The sequence below is a fragment of the Puntigrus tetrazona genome, chromosome 2, assembly GCF_018831695.1.
Source record: "Puntigrus tetrazona isolate hp1 chromosome 2, ASM1883169v1, whole genome shotgun sequence".
NCBI classification, from domain to species: domain Eukaryota; kingdom Metazoa; phylum Chordata; class Actinopteri; order Cypriniformes; family Cyprinidae; genus Puntigrus; species Puntigrus tetrazona.
In genome coordinates this window covers 3,875,770-3,902,690 of record NC_056700.1, presented here as the reverse complement: position 1 = coordinate 3,902,690, position 26,921 = coordinate 3,875,770, and the positions used below count along the sequence as shown (strand labels likewise).

The 26,921-nt window shown below is 38.2% G+C and overlaps 1 protein-coding gene across 1 annotated transcript; it reads left to right on the top strand.

Annotated features, from left to right (window-relative positions):
* Positions 1-7,615: 7,615 nt before the first annotated feature.
* tmie (transmembrane inner ear) lies at positions 7,616-26,890 on the top strand. Its single transcript, XM_043254152.1, has 4 exons — positions 7,616-7,991; positions 16,655-16,772; positions 17,269-17,418; positions 26,574-26,890. Exons 1-4 carry the CDS (start codon positions 7,842-7,844, stop codon positions 26,873-26,875), a joined length of 720 nt encoding a protein of 239 aa, XP_043110087.1. The 5' UTR covers positions 7,616-7,841; the 3' UTR covers positions 26,876-26,890.
* Positions 26,891-26,921: the final 31 nt, after the last annotated feature.

The window sequence follows — 26,921 nt, the reverse complement described above, 5'->3', positions numbered from 1 at the left end:
CTGTTACAGACTATCTGTGATTTCATGTTCTCCTGTAGTCTTAATAATGAAAAATAATGAATACAACTTGACATCCGCAAACCAAGCAAGCATTTATCATTGAATTAAAGTACTTAAACTTATATCAGACCATGCTACACTTTACATGCATCGCTAAAAAAGCCCAAATGCCCTAACATCTAAAAATCTAAAAATTGATTTAAAAATGTTTCTTTCTGTTAGGTTTTGTTTCCACTAGATGGATGGATGTGTGTGTGTGTGTGTGTGTGTGTGTGTGTGTGTTCACACAAGTGCCAAAAACCTTTACCATAAATTTTTCTTTCTCTCATTTTGTTTTCAAAAGTAATCCAATCTATTCATAGTGGGCCCATAAAATGTTATTGACCTCTCACTAATATAACATTTTATACTATTATATATAAAATCCTTATTATTTCACTACATGACAATTTTCGACGCAAAATGATTCCAGTGCTCATTTCAAAACACTTGGTGCAGTGCGAAACATAAGGACCAGTGAAGAGGCATTAGGAAACCCATCACTTTGAAATATGTGGCTTTAAACCAAACAGATTGGCATTGTTTTGCAGGAGCCCAGAAGCCCTGAAAGGTTGAGATTTATTCCCGAATACCCAGCAATAACCCACCGAGCCAAATGCATACTTGTGTCAACAGCGTGTGTGTAAACAGACTCACCTATTTGTCATTCCACCTTTGAATGGGCCCTTTCTCTGCGCCGCTCCTCCGAGGTATTCCCTCGTTCCGGACCAGTGCTTCCTCCACACCATTGACTACATCCAGGAACTCGGGTAAATAAGTCCCCGCTGTGCAGGCAGAGGTTAAAGTGGACTGTGCCAGTTTTGACGGCGTCGTGAAAGAGGTGAGAGCAAATCACAGCCCAGTGAATACGTGCATTCATTTCGCACCGCGATTATGAACGAAATCAAACCCCAGCTGGTTAACTGAAGTGTATCAGGTCACGTTATACGTGACGGTTTCCAGGCTACGTCGCAAGTGCAGAAAAACATGCAATCAGCATGCAGTCATTAATTAATTAGCCTGTCGTTAAAAATGATCGAATGCTGTACACATTACTGCAGTCATTAATGGTGTGTTTTACACGGACACCGTAATCAAGTGCTAATAATAAACCTGGGCCTAAATCAAGTACTGTCTGCTTATCTGGAATTAAAACTGCACAATAAATTAAACATATTGCTGCTATGTTATACACAACAAAGAATACGTTTCGTTAAGAGTTGAACAGTTTAATCGAACCTTACAGACGTTTGCATTTGCTGTACCATGCTTTTATGGCTCATATGGTATGATGTAGTGAGAATATGAGGAAAATACAGCTTAATCATCATATAACACCCTAAAAAATAGGCCTGTTTGTAGTATTTTTATTTCTTTTTAAAATAAATACCATGTGGCTAATGTGATCAATACGAGATCTTTATAACAGAGTAATGACCTAAAATGATAATCGATAGTAATATAATATATCATTTGTCGCTATATATGTCTTAGCTAGATGATATCTAAATACTTTTATGACCGTGAGAGCTAAGTTTTGATCATGTTAAAGGCGTACGGGCTTTGCATTTGAAAACATACAGTAGGCTAAACTTTCTAGGGTTAATCAGAGCCGTAAATCATTATGCAGCACTTTTCGTTTCAATCGGTGGCGCGACCACCGCTTTAACCAGAAGATGGCAGTGTATATCAAACTAGAGAAACGGCCTGGATCGACTCTCACCGGATCAAAATAAACGAAGCTTGCATAAATTACATCCCTGCATGCATGCATTCGTCTGGCTGTCGTTACTCATTAAGTCGCGAGTGAGTTTGCATGAGATTAAGAAACGCGAACTATCTGTTCCCGCCAAACGGTTTACTGGTACACCGTGACGTCCCGTATAATAGTCCTGACCTGAAATCATGTGAGAGCAGCAGAGTGAAGAGTAGAGTAAAACGCTGTGTGTTCAGACGGGCCCCGCGGGCGGTGATTGGGGCTCTCAGTGGCACCACAGCGCGGCCCTCGGCATTACGGTTTGGCAGCGTGTTTTACGAGGGGCCTTCTGGGTGGCAGCTCATGCACGACTTTAACACAGATACGCCGTTTTTCCACAATCCCACGGGTGTAGCTCTTTCTTTAGCTTAATTACTTTTAATGAAACCGTTGCAAGGAAAGGGTCAGTTCCTATTACTAGGAACCGTTTAGAGACCCTATTTTGGGACTCTGTTCTCGATTCGAGCTTCTGTCCTCTCCAGACCGGCTTCCCATCACTCTCGTGCGGGTTTTCCATGACACACTTATCTCAAGATTGCTCTCTGTGGTTCCAGAGACCGGGAATGTGAAATTGGCCCGGAGACACTGATTGTAAAATAATAGCTCCGCATGAAAACTGGATTGGATCTATCGTAGAGAACGACTGCCAGCGTGTCAGTGTAGCTAATATAGCACCGACATACAGACCGGCTGGCCTTCACGGGTCTCATTCGAGTCAATTATAGTTATTAAACGCCATCTGGGTTTGCTGGGTCGGTAGCGTCACGAGTACATCGCGTTACAGGTGCAGCGGGCGGAGGAGATGTGTAGACTCTTCCTCATCTGCCAAGACTAGCTGGGAACCAGTTGGGAGAGACTAGACTACCTTTCAGCGGCAAGCGATGGCTGCTTCGACGGGTTACGTTATCTGATTCATCAGGGAGGAATAGAAACACTATGGCAGATGGCGATTGATTGGCGGGTGGCGTTCAAAGTAGGGCTTTTGTAAGGAACAGCAATGTTAATCGTATATGTGACCACGGAGAACAAAAGCGGTCCTAAGTGGCATATCTGTAGCCAAAGCCAGAAAACATCGTATGGGTCAAATTTATACGTTTTGGTTTTTAATAGCAAAAATCACTAGGATGTTAAGTAAATATGATGTTCCATTAAGGTATATTGTACATTTTCTATCATAAATATATATCAAACTTTATTGATTAGTAATATGCGTCGCTGAGAACTTAATTTGGACGGCTTTAAGAGGCGCTTTTTCCTCAATGTTATGATTTGGTTTTTTTTTGCATCTTCAGATTCCAGATTGTCAAATAGTTGTATCTGGACTATATACAGCCCTATCCTAAGAAACTTTATATTGATGGAAAGCCGTTTTTCAGTTGTATAAATCTAAATTTTCAAAAATGTACTGTTTACATATACTCCACAAGGCAAAACAGTAACTAAATTTATGAAAATGGCCTCATGGAAAGGCGTACTTTTTCAGAATTTTGCATATTTGAAGAAGCCTTCTCAGATCGTCTGATATTGAGATCCATTTTTTCCCAGAGGCACAGATAAAACAAACAAAGCAAAACTATAGGACACTGCCCAAAACACAATAGAAAATGTAATGGGTTTATTTGTTATAAAGGGAATTGTATTGGTGTTATGGGAAAGTATAATGGTGTCTATTGGTATGGGATGTTAAATCATATTGGAAAAGTGCACCAAAACACGCTACAAAAAGGAATTTTATAATGGTATAACTGGAAAAAAGTTAATGGTTCATAACGAATTTTAATGGAAACCATTAGAATTACTCAGAACTGATTTCTATTGAACTTCTATTGTTTTTTTTGTTTCGTTTTTCTTTTAGCAGGTCTTGATGTAAAATGTTAGCGATGTAGTTCACATACTGTCTATAACTTTTATAAATTCAATGAAGAAACCACGAGGGACAGAATGTTCAGAAATGATTCTTTCAAAGACGTTTTCTATTCTGTTTTTCTCCTTTTCTGAGCTATTTAATTTTCAATTATTAATCATTTCTATACGAAAAAGTACTGACAAAACCGTTAAATTAGTTTTGCGTGTATCCCATCATTGTCCAACTATACTGAAAAAAATATATCTTTAAAATAAGCGCTTGCAACCAATTTGATTTAGAAGTAATTCTGTTGAAAATTAGTCTGTTTATTTAAATGCAACGGAAACAAACTGAACGCAACCACTTAGATTTAGTGCCGCACTTCTCTTTCTTTCTTTTAGGGTCTCAGACACATGTTAAGCTGTGCCCCTTCTTATCTCTGTCAAATAGCAGCGGCTGCATCATGTGAAGCTCTGATGTTTTATCTGACCGAGATAGAATCAGTAATTCAGAAGAAGCACGACATTCATATCTAATTCCACCCCTCCTGCACCTTTCTTTTATAACAGCGGTGTAGCTCGGGTTATTAGCACCCATCACGTAATCCCCAGATCTTAACATTAGCATGACATTTGGCTGTGTTTATTCATTATCTTCTCTTACAGCTCTCAAAGGCGGCGGAGAAAACCTTGTCAGTCAAGCTGTGGAGATGTATAGGCTGTAACCAATAGGCCAAGAGATGTATTCCTGCCACATCGGAACCAGAAATGTCAGATCCCTTGAAAAGAAGGATGGAAAATCCAAGAACAAATTTGAATAGCAGATTCTCAATGCTTCCGAATGAACAGACGGAGAGGGATCTTTTAATAGACAGCGCGGTTTGTGGAACGATGCAATGTTTTCTGTCATTTTTTATTACCGTAAGGGTGTTACTGGCCAAGTCACAACTTTTAGCAGAAATAGCAATTTGGAAAAGTGATATAGCACACCTGTCCTTGAGAGGAACCACAGCTTAGAGGAATAGAGGCTTAGAGGCTCTTTAACTACAGTATTTCTTATAAATACTGAAATGGAAGCCCGCTGCCACTGAAAAAAAAAAAATTAATTAAAGCCAGAAATGCACAATATACACTTAGTTTGGAGTTATAAAGTCCTATGGTAAATAAAAACTTGCAACTGTAAGACAATGGCAAGTCTTTTCCCGCCTCAGAATTCAGAACATTTAGTAATCCAGCACTTTTAATAATAACGTGCAATAACAAGTTTATATCTCATAATTCAGAGCCAAAGTTACAGACTGAAGCTTTAAAGATATATTATGTTATATATATATATTTTGCATTGTTAGATTTTTTACCTATATATTTTATTATTTGTAAGGCATTGTCTTGAAAGGCACAAATAATTAATAATACACGTATAATTTACCTGTCAGCATTTGACCTTAAAAAACAATTTTTTTGGATTTGGTTTGAGTTCACCAAAACAAACATATACTGTATAACAGAAACCTCAAATGGTTTTAACCCGAGTGTTTTTGCCAGCTGAAATATTTTAAATGGAATATCATATTGACATTTAGGGGAGGTTGCTGTTGATTTATTGCTGCACATCTTCAGGATCCATTTGTCTCTGTCTCACACAGATATATGTGATTCTGCTCACATCTATATACTATTCTTGCTTAAGTGGTAATAAATGGTAAAATACTGTTGAAGTGCACAGATTTAGCGCAGAAGGAAATTACTACAAGAACGGTCATGAGTCATGTCCCGTGCTTTACCCCATAATTTAGGCATTGCGTAAAGATATGAGGCTTATAATAGAAGTATGAAGTATGAATCAAGTGTGTCACAGTGCTCTCGCGCTTTTGAAGAATTGTAAATGAAATCAGCTGAAAGTTTATCTGTTTCTGTGTGGGTTAAGAGCTCTGTGTACAGAAAAAGATCAAACTGAGTTGAGAAGTCGTCGCTGGCAATCAGAGCGGCTTTAACTTTCTGTCGGACAGGATTGATTTCTGTTTTAAAAGGTAAATACCGAAGCATAAAGACAAAAGGTTTTAACTGAAAGGGTGAAGTAAAGCTTAACTTTTGAATCTTGTGTCAGGCATTTTCTCAAGAGCCTGACTGCATGTCTCCACTAAACAGGATTCCTATTAAGCATCTCTCTCTCTCTCTTATAACTTAATACATTTAGGCCTGTAGACATGGTCAAGACGATCTGCTGCAGTTCAAACCAAGCATCAGAATGGGGAAGAAAGGTGATTTAAGTGCCTTTGAACGTTGCATGGTTATTGGTGCCAGACCGGCTGGTCTGAGTGTTTCAGAAACTGCTGATCTACTGGGATTTTCACGCACAACCATCTCGAAAATTGGCAGTTCTGTCGGCGAAAATGCCTTGTTGATGCCAGAGGTCAGAGGACAATGACCAGACTGGTTCGAGCTGATAGAAAGGCGACAGTAACTCAAATAACCCCTCGTTACAACCGAGGTACGCAGAAGAGCATCTCTGGACACACAACACGTCCAACCTTGAGGCGGATGGGCTACAGCAGCAGAAGACCACGCCGGGTGCAGCTCCTGCCGGCTGAGAACAGGAAACTGAGGCTGCAGTTCACACAGGCTCACCAAAATTACATGATAGAAGATTGGAAAAAAGTTGCCTGGTCTGATGAGTCTCGATTCCTGCTGCGACATTCGGATGGTAGGGTCAGAATTTGGCATCAACAACATGAAAGCATGGATCCATCCTGCCTTGTATCAACGGTTCAGGCTGCTGCTGGTGGTGTATTGGTGTGGGGGATATTTTCTTGCCACACTTTGGGCCCAGTAATACCAATTGAGCACTGTGTCTACGCCACAGCCTACCTGAGTATTGTTGCTGACCATGTCCATCCCTTTATGACCACAGTGTACCCATCTTCTGATGGCTACTTCCAGCAGGATAACGCGCCATGTCATAAAGCGCGAATCACCTCAGACTGGTTTCTTGAACATGACAATGAGTTCACTGTACTCAAACGGCCTCCAGATCTCAATCCAATAGAGCGCCTTTGGGATGTGGTGGGACGGGAAAAGCTGAATATTCAGCACCATTACTCCAGTCTTCAGTGTCACATGATCCTTCAAAAATCATTCTGATATGCTGATTTATTATCAGTGCTGTTTAATATTTTTTTAGGCTTTTTGAATGACTACAAATTTTAAAACAAGAGCATTTATTATTAAATTTTACAAATTTATTATTTTTTTTATTTAAAAGAAATTCAAACTTTTATATAGCTAGGATGTGTTAAATTGATATGAAGTGATGGCAATTATTTATATTATTAGAAAAGATTAATATTTTTAATAAAGGCAGTTTTTTACTTTTTATTCAAAGAACCCTGAAATAAGCTTTCCAAAAAATATTTGCCATCACATCTTTGCTAACATTGATAATTCAGATAATAAATACAGCCTTGATGAACATAAGAAACATCTTTAAAAAAAATATTAAAAATCTTAAGGTTTCCAAGCTTTTTACCGGTAGTGTATATAAATGTAAAAATTGTGTTTTAAAATATATTATGGCCAGAAACATGCATTTTTGCCACAGATGCTAAAATAACGTATTCATTCACAATCTGTTTTTTATTGGAATTGGTGTAAAAAGGAATGAAGGTTGTTGTTGTATTACTAGAGTTGTGTTCAGCTGGAAACTGGGTGGTTTTGGCAAAAACATATGAAGAGGCATGGTTTTCCAATGGGAAAAAAACAATCAACATTTGCAGTGAGTAAATTGTCCTTATCTCAGTGGAGCGACTGTGTACACATGATTATTGGAAAACCTGTTGCAGCAGATATGCAGATGCGTAGCAAGCGGCGCACATCCAAGCGTGTGTGTGATCAAAATACAGAGTGCGTTACACAATTCCTCTGAAGCACTTGTGTCTTTCCGTGTAAGTCCCCTCCCCCCACGACTCTTGTAACCTCTCCGTGCACCGGGCGGCAGGGCTGTAAACCACACCGGGGCTATTAATTAATTAATGGCCTTTAGCCGAGCGGCTGGCTCTCCGGCTGGAGCGTAGTATCTCTGTTCGGAAGCACTGGGACAGCAGCAGTCCAGAGCAGCGGCCGCTGAACGTCCATCAATCACCAGGACCACTGTGGTCCTGCGCAGTTTCCCGGCCAGAAAGAAGCAGCAGTAGCAGGGGGAGGGATGAGACGCGGGAGAAGAAGAAGAGGGAAAATGGCGATGGAGGGGCCTAGGCATCAACCGCCAACCCTCGTCCCTTTACTGATGAGCGTGACGGCTGTGTTGATCTCGCACCACATCTTCAGCGCCGCCGCGCAGATTCCAGACCCCGAGGTAAGAGCTGCTTAGATTTTACGGCCCCTAAACCGCACCGTTGCTGCGACTCCCTTTGTATTGAACGGGCCAGCGCCGACCGCTTTTCATTTTTATGGCACTGCATGAATTGAAACGGCAGCGCTGTAAACACATCCCGTCCCGCGGTAGATCTCTCCAAGTGCACCTTTAGGTTAGCGCTTGCGACGTTTCAGAGACAGCTGTTAAAAAGCTATTTAGAGTAAGCGCAGTAGTGCGAGGACCCTGTTGCGTCGGGCGGACGTGAAGACAATGCTTTGAATGAAACGGGAATTGAAAGAACCAAGGACACGTACGTTTATGTCAGCCCACCCAGATAATAAGCAGTCCATTAAGAAGAGATAGCGCCGTGACATTAGAGGTCGGTGTCACGAAAGGTCAAAGATCTCAGAATGACCGACAGGTTTTTGATGTGTATAGAAAACACATATTTTTACTCAAGTTGCTGAAAGACCTACTTGAATGGATTTGGGTAATGTCTGCCTTAAACTTCACCTCTGAAGTACATTAGTCATTAGTCTGCATGACCATATTTTATCACCCTTAATCCTCTCCGTACCCAAACTAACAAACAATTATCTATCTATATATGAATAAGAAGCACAATTTGTAGTTGTTAATAGTAAAAGTTGGATCTTAAAGTCTGACCATACAGGGTTATTAAAAATTTTATAGATAAAACCTAATTATATACAGCTTACCCAAATCAAATGCTTTTACCTATTAAGTATGAAAGTGATAAAATGTAACAAAGTGATAAAAATCTTATTAATTAGATTCACATTAAGTATGAAACTGTATGTAGATTCTAGATTGTTTTTAGAGTCACTAATTAACCGCTAGAGAACTACTACATTCAGCTCTACACTATTACATACTAATTCATTTAATTTATTTATTAAAAATGGAACAGTTCTAAAGTGCTATAGAGATCTGAACAAACATACCTGTAAACAAATTGATTTTGACAGGATAAGATTTTATCCAGAATTTTATATATGTCTACCATTAAATATATATGCACAGTAAGACTAGGAATATGCCTAGGGTCATTTTTTAGCTCCTGTTCAGGTTTAACTTTGCCCTCTAACTCATCCTAGAATCACACTTCAAGTCATTACATTAGAATTATTGATTGATTTATTGACTGACATGCAATCAACCAATCAATCAAACTAACAAAGACTCCAGCTTAGGGACCTGAACGTTTTATTTTGACTTCAGCCAATCAGCAACAACCTACATGACCACCCAGATCTTTCCAGAAAGTGCCTAGAAAACCTAGCAATGTGAGGCGAGATCAGCAGGAGTGAGATCCACTTTCATTTTCTTGACCTTGGAGTATTAAAATCATTTTGCGCTTTCACATGCGACCTAATTCAAGGATTTAAGTTAAATCGGGTCTCATGTCTCTATTATGTGTTATGAATCAGGGAGACATTACTAAATCCTGGCATTGCATCGCAAACATGTTGACGTTGTCCCCTGATCATGTGATATTGTTCAATCGTAGACAGGCCATTTAGGCAATTAATCACTGTTTAAGTTTCATTGACTGCTTAAAGACATCCTGATCATTACATCAAGTAGTGCATTACTCTTGCCTCGTGAGAAACGGTAATCTTTGGAACCAACATTAGCCAGAAACATCTCCGCTTAATTGAAAAGTTAAGGCTCATCATTTCTCACACTTTTAAGTTAAGGGCTCCACTTTATCATACCACGTTAAGCATCATTTGTGTTTAATTTGAATGCACAACTCTGTAACACAATGACAGTTTTCCAGGATGTTATGTTAATTTATTTATTGGGTGAGGAAGCTGAGTTCGGACCCGGTTTGTGTTGATGATTGTTCATAATCCAGTGAGCTGGCGTTTCTGGGTTGGAAAAGCAGTTGTAAAAGAGAGTGTGCTGATAGCACTTCACCTCTCTGTGTTCATGGCAATCTTGACAGGAGTATGTCTGGAAAATAGAAGAAACTAATCGAAGTGAAGAGATGATTGGAGAGCATGAACTAAAAAGAGATGGAATGGCTCTTCTTGAAAGAAGTGATTGAAAAGGCTTTAATCCTGTCGATTTGCTACAATACATGGTTTATTCCTGACTTTCAGTGTTTATTACAGGCTTTCAGTTTGTGTGTTTTTTGGAGACACTCAAAACCGGAGGCTTTGGCTATAGTTGGAGTGCTTTCACTGGCAGAAGAAAAAATAAATGAAATAACTAGTTAGATTTGCTCTTAAGTATAAATAATCCAGTGTTTATTCAACAATGTTCTCTGAATAGCAGATAAAATTTAGAGAACACCCTAAAAATCACTTTAAATGTGACTGTATGACTGTGATTTTTACCATTTCAACCCAGCATAGAGTCATTTTAAAACCTAGCTGAAAAACTACATGTTGGTCCAAACATTTAAACTAGACTGAGTCAAAACAAGAAAATATAGAGTAACGCTTTATTCTGATACTGTTCTACTAACAGAAAATAACTACATGTTAACTAGCAGTCATTAGAGTAGACTGTCTGCTTAAAGGAATAATACAAATTCATCATCATTTTCTCGCTCTAGAGTAGAGTATCTAAACCTATGTCTTTGTTCTACAGAACATAAAGGAAGATATTTAGAAAAAATTGCTTGTAACCAGGCTGTTTTGGGTCACCATTGACTTTCATAGTAGGAAAAAAAACTAAAATCTTCTTTTGTTCTGCAACAAAGACATTCATACAGGTTTGAAACTACTTGAGGGTGAGTAAATGATCACAGAATTGTTTTTGGGTGAATTATTCCTTTAATATCTTCAAGTTAAGTTCAAACAGAATAAATTGTTGAACTTCTTTTACAGTACCTTGACAAGGGCACTTAAAATGACTGGTATGAGAAAACGTCTGAACAAATACGTCAACCTGGTCTCATAAAAGTATGTAGCTCTCTGTACTTTTTGTGCGACACAGTGGCGTTAAACTACAGGTTCAATATGTGAGCCCTGGCACATTTTATAGGCATTTATTGCGGCGGTTAAGGATTGAAATATCCACGAACGGTTGCTTTGATGCAATCTGTATTGCTAAAAGCACTAAAAAAAAAAGTTATTGTTGCTAAAAGTTGTTGGAAATACTCCCCACACCAAATCCAACCCGATAGTGTTACCAAATGCAAAACTGGTACGTAAAAGAAATTTGTTGATGCAACCGTGTCGTTTCAACTATCTTTTACTCCGATTCGAACCGTTTTGTCGAACTGTAGTCGCACAGGATTCAAACCAGACCTCCTCTTCTCTCAGATCCACCGAACAAACCGGCCGTCTATGAAAACGCGTAGATAAGAAGCTGGATGCGTGTGATGCTAGCGTTCAACAGCATCGGTTTCCAAATCTCCCAACATGTTGATATGGTTTTGAAGTCATATCATGATATTCCTCAAGTAACTGTGGGGAAATGACGCTGTGAAAATTCCTTTGAAAAGGAATAAAAGGTGTTTTACTGACTCTAGTGGTATTATCTTTTGGAAACTGCAGCGATATGTAATTGCTGGAACGTATTTCACGCCTCGCTAAAAAGTGCGTTTATGCCATGGGGCCAGATAGAAATATGCATCTGTCTGACAAAAAAATGCATAGAAAAACACGCTAAATGCCTCCGCCAATACAACATCGGTGGTTCTTGAAGGTGCTGGCGAGTGCTTTGGAGACGTTTACATTTATAACTGATAATATTAAAGGATTCTTCCTAGGCGACTTTGACAGCAGGTGTCAGACGTACCGTTTCTCTTCTGCCACTGCTAATTAAACACTCATTAAAGGGTCAATTATCCAGGTGCCTCCAATTTTCTCTGCTGGTACAATGTTTAACTCCGACACGAAACAGCTTAACGAAACACAAATATGGTTCGGTTGACTCAGCAGGCAACTTTAGTCAAATTGGAAAACAGGATGACGTTTCTTCATATTTATAGACACCTATAAAACACTATGATAATAGAGATTTGTCCTAGTCTGCTTGGAAACAAGACACACAGTTATATCAATCGCGTCGTGGTAGATCATGTCATATTGGAAGAACAAGTGCTAAACACGAGAAATTAATTGTAATAAACTATACATGAATATACATGCAATTCATTTTAGAGTGCACATGATGGATGTGCAGACAGTGTCTAAAGCGTTCGGTTGCTGTTTGTCTGTAGAGTTGTTAAGGATGGTACATGAAATATGAGTGTTATTTCTTTAGAGGACAGACGAGAAGGGACATGATGAAGTACATTACAAAGAAATATATCAATATGTGATCTTCTGCAGCTGAACTCTCTCACAATAACTACTGCATCTCATGATTGATTTGCTGTCTGCACCATTGAATGGCTTAATAAATCTTTACATCTAGCAGGTCATGCTTTTTCTGCCTTAATGCTGATATTTTTTTAAAAAATGTTTGGTTTTCAAATACAGTCTTTTTCCACCTACACGCTGAAAACAGAAGGACTATAAAAGATGCGTTTGTTCACATAAAAGCACCAGTCGAGTGTAATGTGAAAAAAATTAATTAAATATTAGGATGCGATGGGTACGATTCCACAATGCCACTTCTGTTGAAAACAGATATTAAATATGTAAATAAAATAAAATAAAATAAAATAATTATAGCATTATAGACTTTTGAATGCTTATGCATCATGTGAAAAATAATAAAAAACAGATTATAATTGTTGTACATTAGATTAAACAAACAAACTGTAGATTTGAAGGCTATTTTTTGTTCTTTAGTTGGAAAGTGAATTGAAACTGAGGAAAATTCTTCACAAGACTTGAACAGTTTCTTCTCTGCTTCTTAGAAAAGTTACCTCAGATTTAGATTATTAATGAGTCTGGTAGACACATCGCTCATGTTAAATATTACTGGATTGTTACGTAAGAAGCATTTCATATACGCACAGACATTTCTATAATACGTTAATGCAAAATACTTGAGATGTTTCCATGTGTTTTAGCTGAAAGTGTTACATAGGGAATGAAAATAAGTATCTGACTGATATCAGCTCTGAAGAACAGAAAAGACTTGATTAGTCATAGAGGGAGTAGTACAAGGCATTTCTTTCAGTCTTCGATGATATTTATTCACAGCAGGAACAGGCTCAGCACAAATCCCTGAGGCACTCCGCTCTGCTGATATTACATAGTGAGAGAAATAAAAAGGATTTCCCCTCGTTCTCTGGTTGAGATATTGATCTAGCAGACGGACATGTCTTTCTTTGAGCCTTATTCTTTGTATACGTACGCAACACCCCAAATGTTTCTGCTTCTATATTGTTTGCTTGCATGTGCAGTAAACTGGAGAAACACGGGGCCATCTATGAATGACTGAATGAGCTTTCCGCACACTGGTTATTGATGTGCCATAGCAGGCCACCATGTGAAAATCTCAGGGCTTATTGAATAAGACTGAAACATCAATACTAATTGGCTTTTAGCTGGAGGGACATCTGCTATCTCCAGCCTCACTGATGGAAAGTTGCCCTTTATCTAGTAAAAATATCATGCTAATCAGTCAATACTGGTTAAAAGTGTTTTTTGATAACACAGGTTTGAAAATTTGAACAAACCCTTTACCATACATTTTAAAATGTATTATGCATCTTTTACATATAATAATAATAATAATAATAATAATAATACATATGCTATTACTTTTTAAAAATGATCAAATTCTTTATAATCAAGTTAATAAGTACTCACATATACGGTACATTATAATACCTAGCGTATATATAAACTTGTATAATGACAAAAACCCTATCAGTCAGCTGTAATGTGCTAATACAGGACAGGAAAATAACATTATAAACATAAGCAGTGAGCAATATACACTGCAGGCCACAACATCGTAGAGACTTAAGACGCAAGCTTTATTGAATTCAAAAAGATAGGGAAATAGATTTTTAACAGTGACTTAAAATCCTTAAAGACAGAGATACCACGCTGTTAATAGATAATGCATGCTTGTTAACAGACGATATATGCTTTTGTTGAAGTCATCAGTTTGCATTATTTCAACTCATGTTCTAAAGGCAGCGTAGGAACCAATTCTTACTATTAACTAGTTGCTTATTAGCATGCTTATGATCATTGACTCTTAAAGCACTCTTTCTGCATGTATATATATTCCAATAACTAAACTTAATAGTGTTAGTGTTAATAGTGTGAATTGGGATAGTTGACCTCGAAGTTATTAATGAATTAATAAAAAAGCCGTAACACTTTTGTTCACATAATGGACATTTTTGGATGAAAAGGTGAAAAACTACATTGCACAAAAAGCTGTAAAGGAAAATTAACCAATCAGAAAGCAACTGTGCTGAACTAGACTCCGCCCACTCCTTTTAAAAATAGTGACTGCTGTAATCAACACTAATTTAAAATCTCTCCCATTTAAAATCAACAACTTTAAAATGTGCAGTTTTCAAAATTCATTTCGATGCTACATTCAAGTTTTTCCCTTCATCAAAGCCGTGAAGTACGCAAGCCTTTGCCATTTTGTCGTATTTTCTTTTCTTTTTGCTTCAAATGAAAGTTGCTAATGTTTTCATTCATCTTATTGCTGGTTGCTTTGGGTGATGGCTTCCCCAAAAATTTGTACAGTCTTTTTACGCTGATCTCACGGTAGTTAAAGCATATTTTACCAGGTGTAATTCACACCCCTCAACCTACCCATTACAAAAATCGTGCGAAATCATGATTTAACACACACACACACACACACACACACACACTTTATGAGCCTGTGCGTTCTCCGGGTTTGAACACATGATCATCTTATAACGCGTATCTCTACAAACTGAAATACACGAACCCCAAATCGCAAGGCAGATAAAACAATGCAAAACATTAATATGCAAATGTTCTGTTGCCGATATGGGCGCATTTGTCCGATGGCTCATATTTCAGGAATTTGTACAAACCACTTTACAGGCGTTTTGGTTGGAGGACAGGCTCCTCTCCTTCACCACGTGTATGTTTTACTTTTCACCTTCCCAAACCTAAACCTGTTTATGGGTGCTCTATACAGTACTCGTTATATGCATGTGTCAAAAGGGCATGTAGCTCCTTGGCAGATGCTAGCATTCATGCTAGTACGTGACACCTATACATACAAGAACATCATCCAGCTCCAACCATCATCTGCTTGTGGCCACCAGAACTAGTAGGACCTGGTCTCCAAGATGTCTTGAGGTGACAGACAGGAAGATGCATTTTAAAATCACAAAAGACAGACAGTCATTGACCAACCACATGAATTTTGATGTGGTCAATACAGTTCCCACGAGGACGGTGCACTGCTTCTTTCAGTCAAAAGCTTTGTATCAAGGACCTTGAGGATTTATTGGCATGATTTATTATGACCTTCAGGCCTGGGCACTGGGGACAAGTGAAATTAAATCTGCAGGTATAATCATTTTGCAGGGCAGACTCAATTGAGATTTGAAGGGATAACCGTGAGGACACATCAACATGTCAGCACTGACCAAATCCCAGTCCCACTTCCCACCAATGCTTTGTACCGCATGACATAAACACTGAATTATTTACACGAAAGCAACACATTTTCACCTGAAAGCTACCTTCACCTGAACCTGTCAAAGCTGGAGTTAAGTATTCGAAAGTTTGGCATCACTATTTGAAAGGACCTGATAATAATCACATTCAAATTCTATAAATTCACATATATTTGTTTTCTGTTCTGGAAACACGTTTAGGAAGTGAAAAACTGGTGTGAAATATTTTAAAATCATTAAATGTAATCATTAAAATGTAAAATTTAATCATTAAATGATTTTAATATTTACAAATGAGTCATTAAAATGTAAAATTTAATCATTAAATGTAGTTCATTCAAGAAATAAGCATGCATTCATTAAAGGTTCATTAAGCTGCACAACTATTAAATTTTTTTAGTAATAAGAGATATCCTGAGCACAGTAACTTCTCATTTGCTGCTGAAAATGGGACTTTTAAAATGGATATAATTTTTTTTTCAATTCGTAAAATACATTTTACATTACATTTACATAGCACAAAAAAAGATGCTCCATTCCTGAACAGAATCATTAAAAAGAATTATACATTCCCACAGTCTTATTTAAAGTCTTTTACACGTTGTTAGCACAAATCTGACTGATTTACAGTAACATACATCCCACAAAACCTTGAGATCTTCCTCCTGATTTCTTACTCATGAAGACAAATCGCACGAAACCCCACAATTAAACGATTACACAACAATATAAAAATATTTTCAATTATTACAGTATTACAAATAACAATGAAAAACACAGATTAAAACGCTGTCTTTTTGCCTGATGAAGATACCCAGAAACTGAAACACAGATCCTTCAAAATGTATCTGGATGCTATAAAATCTCTCTTTATGTTATTTTGCCACTTGCTTCAACTTTCCTCATGTTTTTCTATAAAAATGCACTTCAGCTTCTCTTCTTTCCTCTGTGATCACCCTGAAAGCAGTGGTTTAACATGCTACTCTGGTTCTTAATCACAGATGCTGCCGCCGTTTAAGTGGTGCAATTGCATGGATATTAAAAAAAAAAAAAACACAAAGCAACAACAACAACACATTTTTTCTTTTTTTCCCTGCAGCTTCTGCCAACAGACCCTCCAAAAAAGCCGGATCCAGTCACGTCAGAAACGGTGGTGTTTTGGGGTCTTCGATTGTGGCAGGTTGTAGGCATTTTCTCCATGTTCATCCTAGCAATTGGTAAGCGTCTAAAAGAAAAATCCATTACTGATTTTAACTATTTGTTCACTCTATTGTTCCCATATTTTTTCCTTTCAAGCTTGGAGCACAAAAAGGTGTATTTAGCCACTCTTTTCAAATGTAATAAAAAGCGTGCACTGGGGCTGTCAAGCTCCGAGCACTTTAGGATGTAGCGCACCATTTTTTTAGAGTACGTTTTAATGAAACCTACGCAGTTTTGTTTCTGAATCTCAAAAACTCCAGCCTAAACGATGAGAGATTCTCCATTTGCGGGCGGCCTCTTTAAAAATGGCGAGCCATGCATACATTTGCATTCAGAATTCACTCGAATGGATGTCGAAATAAACACTTAATTATTTAGTCGTAGTGAATCACATTAAGCGATGTAATGAAATTCCCCCAGAGCAAAATCTCAATTACAGAACAAAGAGATGCTGCCTGTTGTGAAGGACAACTCTCTTTCAGATATTTCACAGCTTTCTTCCTCATTTCACAGTAATAACGCTGTGCTGCATCTTCAAATGCCGAATTCCCAGAACGAAAAAAGAGATAGAGGCTCGGCACGCACAAAGACAAGCCGCGAAGACATATGCCAACACACTGGAGACGGTGCCCCCCCTCAACGAACTCACTGAGGTGCCGGGAGGTGAGTGACTCTCACATAATACAAATCTGATCATCTTATTAAATCCCCGGTACAGTAATCTATATTTCACATAAATTAATTAATACAGACTTACAGTACACTGCTGTGAATAGATAGCTATCCTATACGGACAAATAAAAAATATCAAAGGAACAGTTCACGCAAAAATGCAAAGTACCCCTTATTTTACTCATCCCCAAGCAATCCTAGATGTGTATGACTTTCTTCTTTCAGAGGAGTAAATTATCCTGGCTTTTCCAAGCTTGACATTTTCATCTTTGGGCGAACTATTCCTTTAAATAAAGATATTTTGATCGCCGTGGCTTCATGTTATTAAATCGGTTGACATCGCAGCATGGTCTGAAGATGAACTGGCTTGATTTTTACAAAAAAAAAAACTCATCTAAATAGCTGACAGGAAGTTCAGGCGATTATGGCATAATTGGTTTCAATACTTTCGACATGATCCAAAGAAACAACAGAATTATCCAAAACCTGGGGATATTTGGTATGGATTAAGCATGGACTAAGCATGTTGCAATAAGTCTAAAATTATGGTTTAGTTAGTTAAACTGTCTAGAAATTTTGAATTTTGAAACTGTATTTTTTTCCATACCCCCTGCCACTAGGTGGCACTGTGCTGAAGCTGTGCAGGTAGCTTCAGGTCAAGGTTATTAACACAGATACATACGGGTATGGTGTGACAGAAAAAAAAAAACATTAAACATAAACCTCTCTTGTGCTCTTCATAACTCTTCAGAATGAAAATTATTATTTTTTCGCCAGTTCTGTAAATTATTTTGTTCATTTTTGCTATGTCACCCCGTAAGACACCGTCCAATTTTATTAGTCAACTATGTCAGCGACTGTTTCTACGTGCCGCTATATGGCCGTATGCCATACTGTAGTCCTGACGTCATTCACCGTAGTAATCACTAATATTTAAAAGATGCCAGGATCCTGCACACTCAACGGCTCTGTGTGAACCTACAGTATGGTGAATGACGTCGAGTGGACCGTTCCAAGATGGCAGAGGAATCTCGTGCTTGGAGGGGTCGAACGGGTCATCTGTACACGTCTATGGTTAATATAACGCACGCTACGTTTGGCCTGAATGCGCTCAAGCAGCGTGGAGATATAGCCTTACGTCCATTGCGGCGAGCTCTTCATCACAATCGTTCTGGTTTGCACAAAAAAATGAGACCAACGTCCAGTAGAAGATAAAAAAAGATCTTCAGTGCTTTAAATAATTTTATTCAGCAAACTAATTCTAATTCTGTAGATATAAAGTGTAGCTGTCTCTCTAAGCATGGCATTGGATCAGGCTTATTCCATGTAAACAGCCACACATCCTAACTGAATTCTCATTTTACCATTTCTTCCATATTTTCCTCCGTTGAGTTCATACCTGTTCTTCCGGCTGACGTGTCTGATGTCTTTTTCCAGTGCTATACTCTTTCCCTTTGCTCACCTGCGATCTTTTCCCTCTTTTGCCGTGTCTTTGTGTGTTTGCTCAGCTCTTTCGGAAGCGTCCGCTCTGCAGACCGTCTCTGAGCAGGTGCAGGCTCGTGGTAGCGGACAGCTTCCTGTGGTCAGGGAAGAAGACGAACCCCTCAATCCGGTCACTTAGAGCGATGCGCTCGGGCCTGCACTCCCGGACGCCTCAGTGTAGAAAAGACCATTTAGGATGAAGTGTTTTGCCTGTGATTAGAATCTGTTAGCTGCAAGATGCAAGAGAATCCTTACAAAATTCAGCCTTAGGTGCATCTTAGAAAATATCAAGTAATGAATGAGTAAAAGCACATCTTTTCCTTCTTTGTTTCTGTCTGTCAAAGTCAACCTGGAATCAGAATTTCACCTGTATACTTTCTTAACACGTTCTCTGAAGTGAAGCATAAGAACAAGAGGAACCTGCTTATTAAAACAAATGCAATTTCTTGACTCTCAATGTGTGAACATTCGAGGTATTGAGGCACACTTTTACAGACTGAAACAGCTTTGTAACAGCGCATAATATAAGTTGTGTGCATCACGAGTAAATAATATTAACACGCGATGGCCTCATTTCAGCATAAATCACACTCATAACTCTTTTAAGCTGCACTATATTTTGGATGACACTCGTTAAACAAACTCTCGCATCTCAACACAAGTCAATCTCTTTTTTCTGAAAACGCCTTTTGATGCATCGTCTATAAAACAAGTGCACATTGTTTTCCAGACACAAACGGGTTGTGAATTCTGTTTCATGTTGACTTTACTTGATGCTGTGGGTCACGCTTGATTTTAAGGTCCAGTTCTCAATATTACTCACTGTTAGCTATAACTTTTGCCTCCATAAACTGCTGCTTATTAATAGCGAGGTAGTTGTAAGTATTGAGTAGGATTAAGATGAATGAATATGGTCACGCAGAATATGTGGGTAGCACTTTATTGTTCGTTCACCCGAAAATGAATAATCACCCCATATTTTACTCACCCTGAAGACAAAATAATGGTTGCTGTCCTCCAGCATTACCAATTGGAAGAGCCCGGAAACATTTTTAAAAAATGAGTAAATTTTCATGTTACATTTTTGGGTGAACTATTGCTTATTATCATGCATATTACTAGAATAATAGTCATTTATTAGTAGCAATTAACATATTAATGCCTTATTGTGCATCCCTAGTCTTACCCGATACCTAAACTTACCAACTACCTTAATAATTATTAATAAGCAGCAAATTAGTGTTTATTAAACAGCCAATATGCTAATCCCTTTTAGAAAGAGACTTGTTGATAGTGAGAACTGGTGCTTAAACTTAAGTTTTTATTCTATTTAAGTACTATTCTGTGTGTCTGTCTATGCCTTTTTTTCCTGAATAAATAATTAACCTCTAACTATCTTTATGACAGAGTTGCTTTATGGTGTATTGATGTCTCCTATTAAAAAAAGTTGCATAATTATATGTTATATGATGCGTTGAGTGATACCTGCAGACATATGATCTATGAGAAACATGTTCCTTATAATATTAATATTATTTTCTCATATAGAGCGATCACGCATGATCTGTTTCTGTTGACTGAACCAGCAGTGACAATCATTTGTGAATTAATCGCTCTAGTAAGTCTTTCCAGTGAATTGGCCAAAAAGGATTGAAAACTCTCAGTAAATAATCTGAGGCAGGTCAGTCAGTAAAACCAAAACTGGATGAAATGGATATGACGCAATCTATTACAAACTGCTGTGAATGTGAATAAGTGATTTTGTGAGTTTTTTCCTTAGTTGTTATCCAATATGAACGTGCACTAGACTAGATGGATGTCTGACCATTTTGTTGCTTTTTGCTATTTTTGAGCGAATTAATATTTTAGATTCAGATGCCAGAACATTCTTTACGCAAATGTGTATATGTGAAGGCTCTGCCAAAAGCAACGCAGCTAGTTTTATTTCCTTACTACATACAGTGCTTCTTAACATACTAGCGTAGCTAGCTATAAACCTGTCGACGGTTTAATAAACCTCCTTCTGCTTATTCAACTTCTCTGCCGTAAGAAAATGTTAAATGGTCCACCACAGTGTCCTTTGCAACATAGTCGAGATTGCAGCATGCAAAAATGAACTTGTACTGCTGCGAAGGATCACGTTCACCTACGTATGTTTGCTAAAAAACACTTTCGTGGGTTTTTAGGGTAACTGCAGACATGGAAAGCCACGAAACCCTGAAACGTGGACATTTGAAGACAAGCATTAAGACAAGCGTTGCACAAAAGTTTTTGTGCGTTGGTCCACATGCAACGCCTGTCAAAAAGAAGAATATTTGTAGCCTCATTTTAATCAGATCGTGGTTGATAAAGCATTCTTTGAGAGACGAGAATTTTTTAACAGCGCAACGGGTCTCTGAAAACTGCAATATGCATGAGACGGAACCCAACGTTGACGCACATGAGCGAGGTGCGGAGAACTGTACCCACACACAGCGCCAAGGATAACGCAGTACGCTTGAAACAAACAAACCCACTGAGGCCCGCACTTACCCACACCGACCCAACCTTAATCATATTCATCATTAGAGCTAAAGACATTCTAATGGGGCTCTCCCAGATACCACGGAGACCATTTAGCACAGGAAGAGCCCCTCGTCAGTGCCTGCTCCTCATGTTCACGGATGGAATGCATCACACACACTTGTGGCTTGGTTCTGTGGACACGTGCATTTTTCACAGGCAGCTATGCAAATAATGCCGGTGGGTTTCCACTGCGGCTACATCTGGATTAATTAGGTCACCCATAAAAAATGGGATCTGAATATCGTTCGGAGAGGAGCGTCCTGATTGTGCGGTTTGTGATCGGAGGACGTCTTATAAAGCACAGGCGTGTGTGTGTGTGTGATCAAAACCCCCATTTACGCTCTTCACTGATGTTTGTAGGAAAAGCAACAACAGGCGCATTTTTTACATTGACTCCTAATTTGTTGCTTAAGTAGTTATGTAGAGTAATGTAGAGTTAAATCTTCTAAAATAGGGTCATGCAGAATATGTGCTTTATAAAAGCCAGTATGAGAATAGTTTTCTGCAATCTATTAAAAATTTCATTTCCTGAATCCGGAGCTAACCTGCTGAACTGTTCACTAACATGGTTTGGATTGGTTTTTATTCTTTTTTGTGAAATATTTCACTCCGTTCGTGGATCGTTCCAATCTGATTTCAGTGATTGAAGAACACATTAAAACTCGTGTGCATTCTGTATCATGTACGTGAATAAATAGTCAAAACATCCGGCAGTGCATGTTTTCCAGGAAAAGCGTGCACTTCCCATAAATACTACCATGTGTTTTGTGTGTTTTCTGACACCGATGTTGTGATATTCAATTCATCGGGTAATAAATTATTGATGTATTTAGTGAAATGATTAATGCTTGCAGGTGTGATAACTGAACTGTTATTATTACTACTGTATCAAATCAGAAATGTGTCAAATATCAATCAATCAATCAATCATTTTTATTTATATAGCGCTTTTGACACAGGTTGCATCAAAGCACTGTACAGTATGAGGTAATAATCTGAGGCTACTTCATAACTGTGGAAAGCTTTTGAAAATCGCCATTGTTTGTTTGGGATTGTGCATCCATTAAATTAATAATCAAATAGTTGAGCAGTATAAATGTTTTTTCACTTGTCATTTTTGTTCTTTGCATCTAAACGGCAGTTTGAAAACTAAGCTTGCAGAAGTGTTTGCAAAGTATTTCATTACCCGTGTTTACCTTCCACGCTTTTAATGAATTACTCAGAGCATGAGCGCTTTCAGAGACCGAGCGGCTTCGGTAATTCTCCACGACCGGCCTCCCTCACACTCCTGACTGACCTTTCAGCTCAGAGCTCAAATCATTAACCTCACCGATGTCTGCCCCAAGCAGGTTACATGTTATTTCATAGTAAATTGAAGATATAGGAGCCATGGAATTGATTCAGTTCGTGCAAAATGTTGACTGCAGGTGCATGAAAATGTGTTTTCAGCGCTGTATAAAAGAGTGCACTAAACTGAATTTCCAGCAGTATTCTACCCCTTCAGCCATAAATATTTGTACAATATTTTTGTGGTTACGTTTTTTAATGAGGCTTAAAATGCGATTTCTACAAATTCGTACGACCTCACTCATACAATTGTTTTATTGCAACCGTTTTATTTACATTTTTTGCAGATTTATGAGCCCCCGACTTTCCGTTTGTGACTCTGGACCCCAAAACCAGTCACGAGTGTCAATTTTTAGAAACTGAAAACTGAATAATTAAGCTTTCCACTGGTGTGCGTTTTGTTGGGATGAGACCGAGATACAGTTATTTCAAAACCTTGAATCTGAGGGCGCAAAGAATAAAACCTAAATGCATTGACAATCACCTTTAAAGTGGTCCAAATGAAGTCCTTAGCAAAACATATTCCTTTAAAAAGTTAAGTTTGACTATATTTACGATGGGAACTTTACAAAATATCTTCATGGAACGTGATTGTAGAAAGGATCGCTCGACGAGGATATAACTTTTAATCTTCCACGCAAGAACAACTAATAATGCAGACTTCCACACGCATTAAAGATGAGAGCGGGACAAAGAGGAACTTATAAACCCTAAAGTTAATGACGTAATTAACTGAACACACCTGAACACAATGAGACAATTAACTGAAAGTAGGGCACACGGAGCACATGGGACGAGAAAACAAAAAAAGAGTCCAAATATGTTATTTAATACTGTGAATTTTGGCGTAAAAAAATAGATAATTTTGACCAATGCAATGCATTTTTATCTATTACTGTGCAGCTTAAGACTAGTTTTGTGCTCCAGCGTCACATTCGTCTGCAAAACACAGTTTAAGTATTACATGCTCAACGCTCAACTACAGTAATAATTCATTTAAATTATAATAATAATAGTATTTCAAGTCTGACAGGGCAAAATGATTGAATTGTGAGACGAACAGATGCTGTAAAGCTTCCAGAAGAAGCCTCGCGTCAAGCGCCTCGAGAGAGAAATCCTCAAACGAGCAGCAGCAGCCGTTTACACACACCGTGTCATTTAATAGCATTCAGTGTACACACACTCTCTGCTACACACGTAGCACGAACCTATTTGATAGAACCTTCAATCTTCAAGCTTTTAAAAACGATTCAAAACGTAAAAGTTGGCATTTACTCATCAATGCAAGCCAAGCACACACTAATGTCACAAATAAAGGTCATTTTACAGCTTCATGGTACAAAAACAAATCTGAAATTAGCTTTAAATAATAATAATTAACAAAAGGGTTTGGTCCCAGGCATGTTTGGGAAGATAAAGCTCTGATACTGTATGTAACGTCGTGTTTTCCACTCATTAGATGATTGCAGCGGTTTAATGCTGACTCTCTCCAACAACACGATCCTCACCGAAAGGCTCAAGAAGTGACTGAATGTCCTCAAGAGTACAGCATCTATTGCTTTGCTTTGTAACAAATAATGCAGTACTTTTCATTTTAGTTAGGATTTTATACAAGACACAATATTACACCTATTAGTTGCTTATTAGTATGCATATTACTAGAATATTAGACATTTATTAGTGCTAATGAAGCATATTATTCAACATCTCTAATCCGACCCAATACCTAAACGTATGTACTACCAGTACTAGTTACTAGTTAAGAAGTGTTGCCTATTCTAAAGTGTTACCAAAAAGGAAAACAACAATTACTCAGCAAATGTCTCATGAATGATCAAGAACGATCAGGAATAAATTATGCAGATGCGCTGCACAGGGATATAATATTTTCCATGTCTTTCGCTGTTCTTTCACGCTCAGACATGTTTGATTTTTAAGACCTGAGCTCCGGGATTTATTGTTTCGTTCTGGGTGACCGTTGTGCTAATAGCCACCGAATGAGTTTTCATACTCTATGGCCCGTCACGTCGCTTTCCTACACCGTCACACGGAACGGACGGGTTAAAAGAGAACCTGAAGTAACACTTTGAAGCCAACGTGTTTAAATGTGATCAACTTCTGCACAAGAATTCAGTTGCTTTAGCTCAAGTTTTGGATTGCACGTCCTTTCGGTGTCGGATTCTATCACGACCGGTCTAATTATAAATGCATGCTGTTGAACATTACACAAGTATTATTGTTCTGAAAGCGGCGTGTGTGTCTCACGTCCTAGAATCAATCATCTGGTAAGAATGGCCCCTCGGAGCAGGAATGCGCTGGGGTTGTGTGCACAGGGTGAACGTGCGGGAGGGAAAATATTACAGTTGGAACATTTTCCCATAAAAATGTTTGATGGAATTCCGAGCAGCCGCAGAACGATTCAGACGATCCCAGGCCTCTCAAACCAAATCTCCGTTAGCCGCTTTGTTCAAATCTGAAAATACACGTACTGAATCGTCACGCAGATCAATGTTTGCATACAGATTGCATGTATTTTTTTTGAAAATGCTGTAAGTGATATTAAATCGGCTCTGCGTGCTGTCTGCTCCATGTGGAGATCTCTGCTAACATCTCAGCCCGTGTTTCTCCTGTGGGTCCAGTATGATGTGGAGAGCACAGAAAGTCAGTCACACTTTATTTTAAGGTGTCCTTGTTACACGTGCTACGTGTACTTATAATAATAACACTTGTAATCATGCATAATCATGCAAGCAACCTGGAACCAAAACCTAATCTTAACCTAACCATATAAGTACACGTAGTTGACTAATATTACTTTGTACTTAAGTAAATAATTACATTGTAACATGGACACCTAACATAAAGCATAACCAGAAAGTTGTTAGAATAGTATTAGTAATAACATTAGAGTTTATTGGTGGTGCATATATATATATATATATATATATATATATATATATATATATATATATATATATATATATATATATATATACACACACACACACACACACATTATTTTGTGTATTTGGGTTAAAAAACATTTTTTTTTACATCTTTACATTATTGTTGTTGTTCCTCTAAACCCTGCCTTCCTGAAACGGGTTCGATTTGTACTAAGCTTATTGTTCTAAAAAACTGAGGTAAGCTCTGATTGGCCAGTTATCCGGTGCGTTGTGATTGGCGTAATACCTCAAGCGTGTGACGGAAATGTTACGCCTCGTACCATGACGTGATGCCATGCCTTGGCGCTGTAAAAAACCATCTCAACCAAAAACAATGAGAACCATCAGAACCAAGCCATTTTTTGCATCCGGTGGAGACATAACGACTTTATAATCTTTATAACGAGATTATAAAAAACATTGCGCCATATCTGTATTCTAGATCGGAGAAATGACAAATTACCCTTCACTGCTCAAACTCAAAACTCACAGATCCTGTACTTAATAAAACATACTTATGAGTCAGAAGCGCCAGACTGTCCTTGCAGAGTTCACTTTATAGTCTCTAAACTTTTTAGAGAATATCTCTTATCTAACTAACAGCTTGTAACACTAAAAAAAGAGGAAGGAAAACTTAGTTATTCACATTATATGACCTCTTTAAATTTAGATGGGGTGGGTTAAGAGGCATTGATTTTAGTAATATGTATGCTAATAAGCAACTAGTGAGAACTGGTCTTTAAACTAAAGCGTTACCATTTTTCACAGAATCCTGATCTTTCCTTCTTTCTTTCTTCTTTGCTTCAGCGGCGAAGCCTGAGGAGAAGGAGGAGGTGCCAACCGTCGCGGGCAAGGTTGACGCAGAGAAGGGAAAGAAGAAAGAAAAAGAAGGCAAAAAAGAAGGCAAGGGTGCAAAAGAAGGAAAAGAAGGGAAGGGAGAAGAGAAGGATGAAACCCCAAAGAAGAAAGGGGAAAAAGGGGAGAAAGGGGAGAAAGGAGCATCAAAGAAAGAGGAATCGGACGGAGGGAAAGGTAAAAAGGGAGGTGGAGAGAAAGGGGAAGAAAAAGGAGGGAAAGGAGGTGGTGCCAAGAAGCCTGCTAAGAAGTGAACATTTAGTCACCTTAATGGTGCGTGCTAAACTTCCATTAGCCATT

Bases quoted from the DNA above. Each gene is read 5' to 3' on its own strand.
- tmie (XM_043254152.1), top strand. From the start codon at position 7,842: ATGAGACGCGGGAGAAGAAGAAGAGGGAAAATGGCGATGGAGGGGCCT. The intron at 7,992-16,654 runs GTAAGAGCTGCT...TTTTCCCTGCAG, and splicing joins CGCAGATTCCAGACCCCGAG to CTTCTGCCAACAGACCCTCC. The intron at 16,773-17,268 runs GTAAGCGTCTAA...CTCATTTCACAG, and splicing joins CATGTTCATCCTAGCAATTG to TAATAACGCTGTGCTGCATC.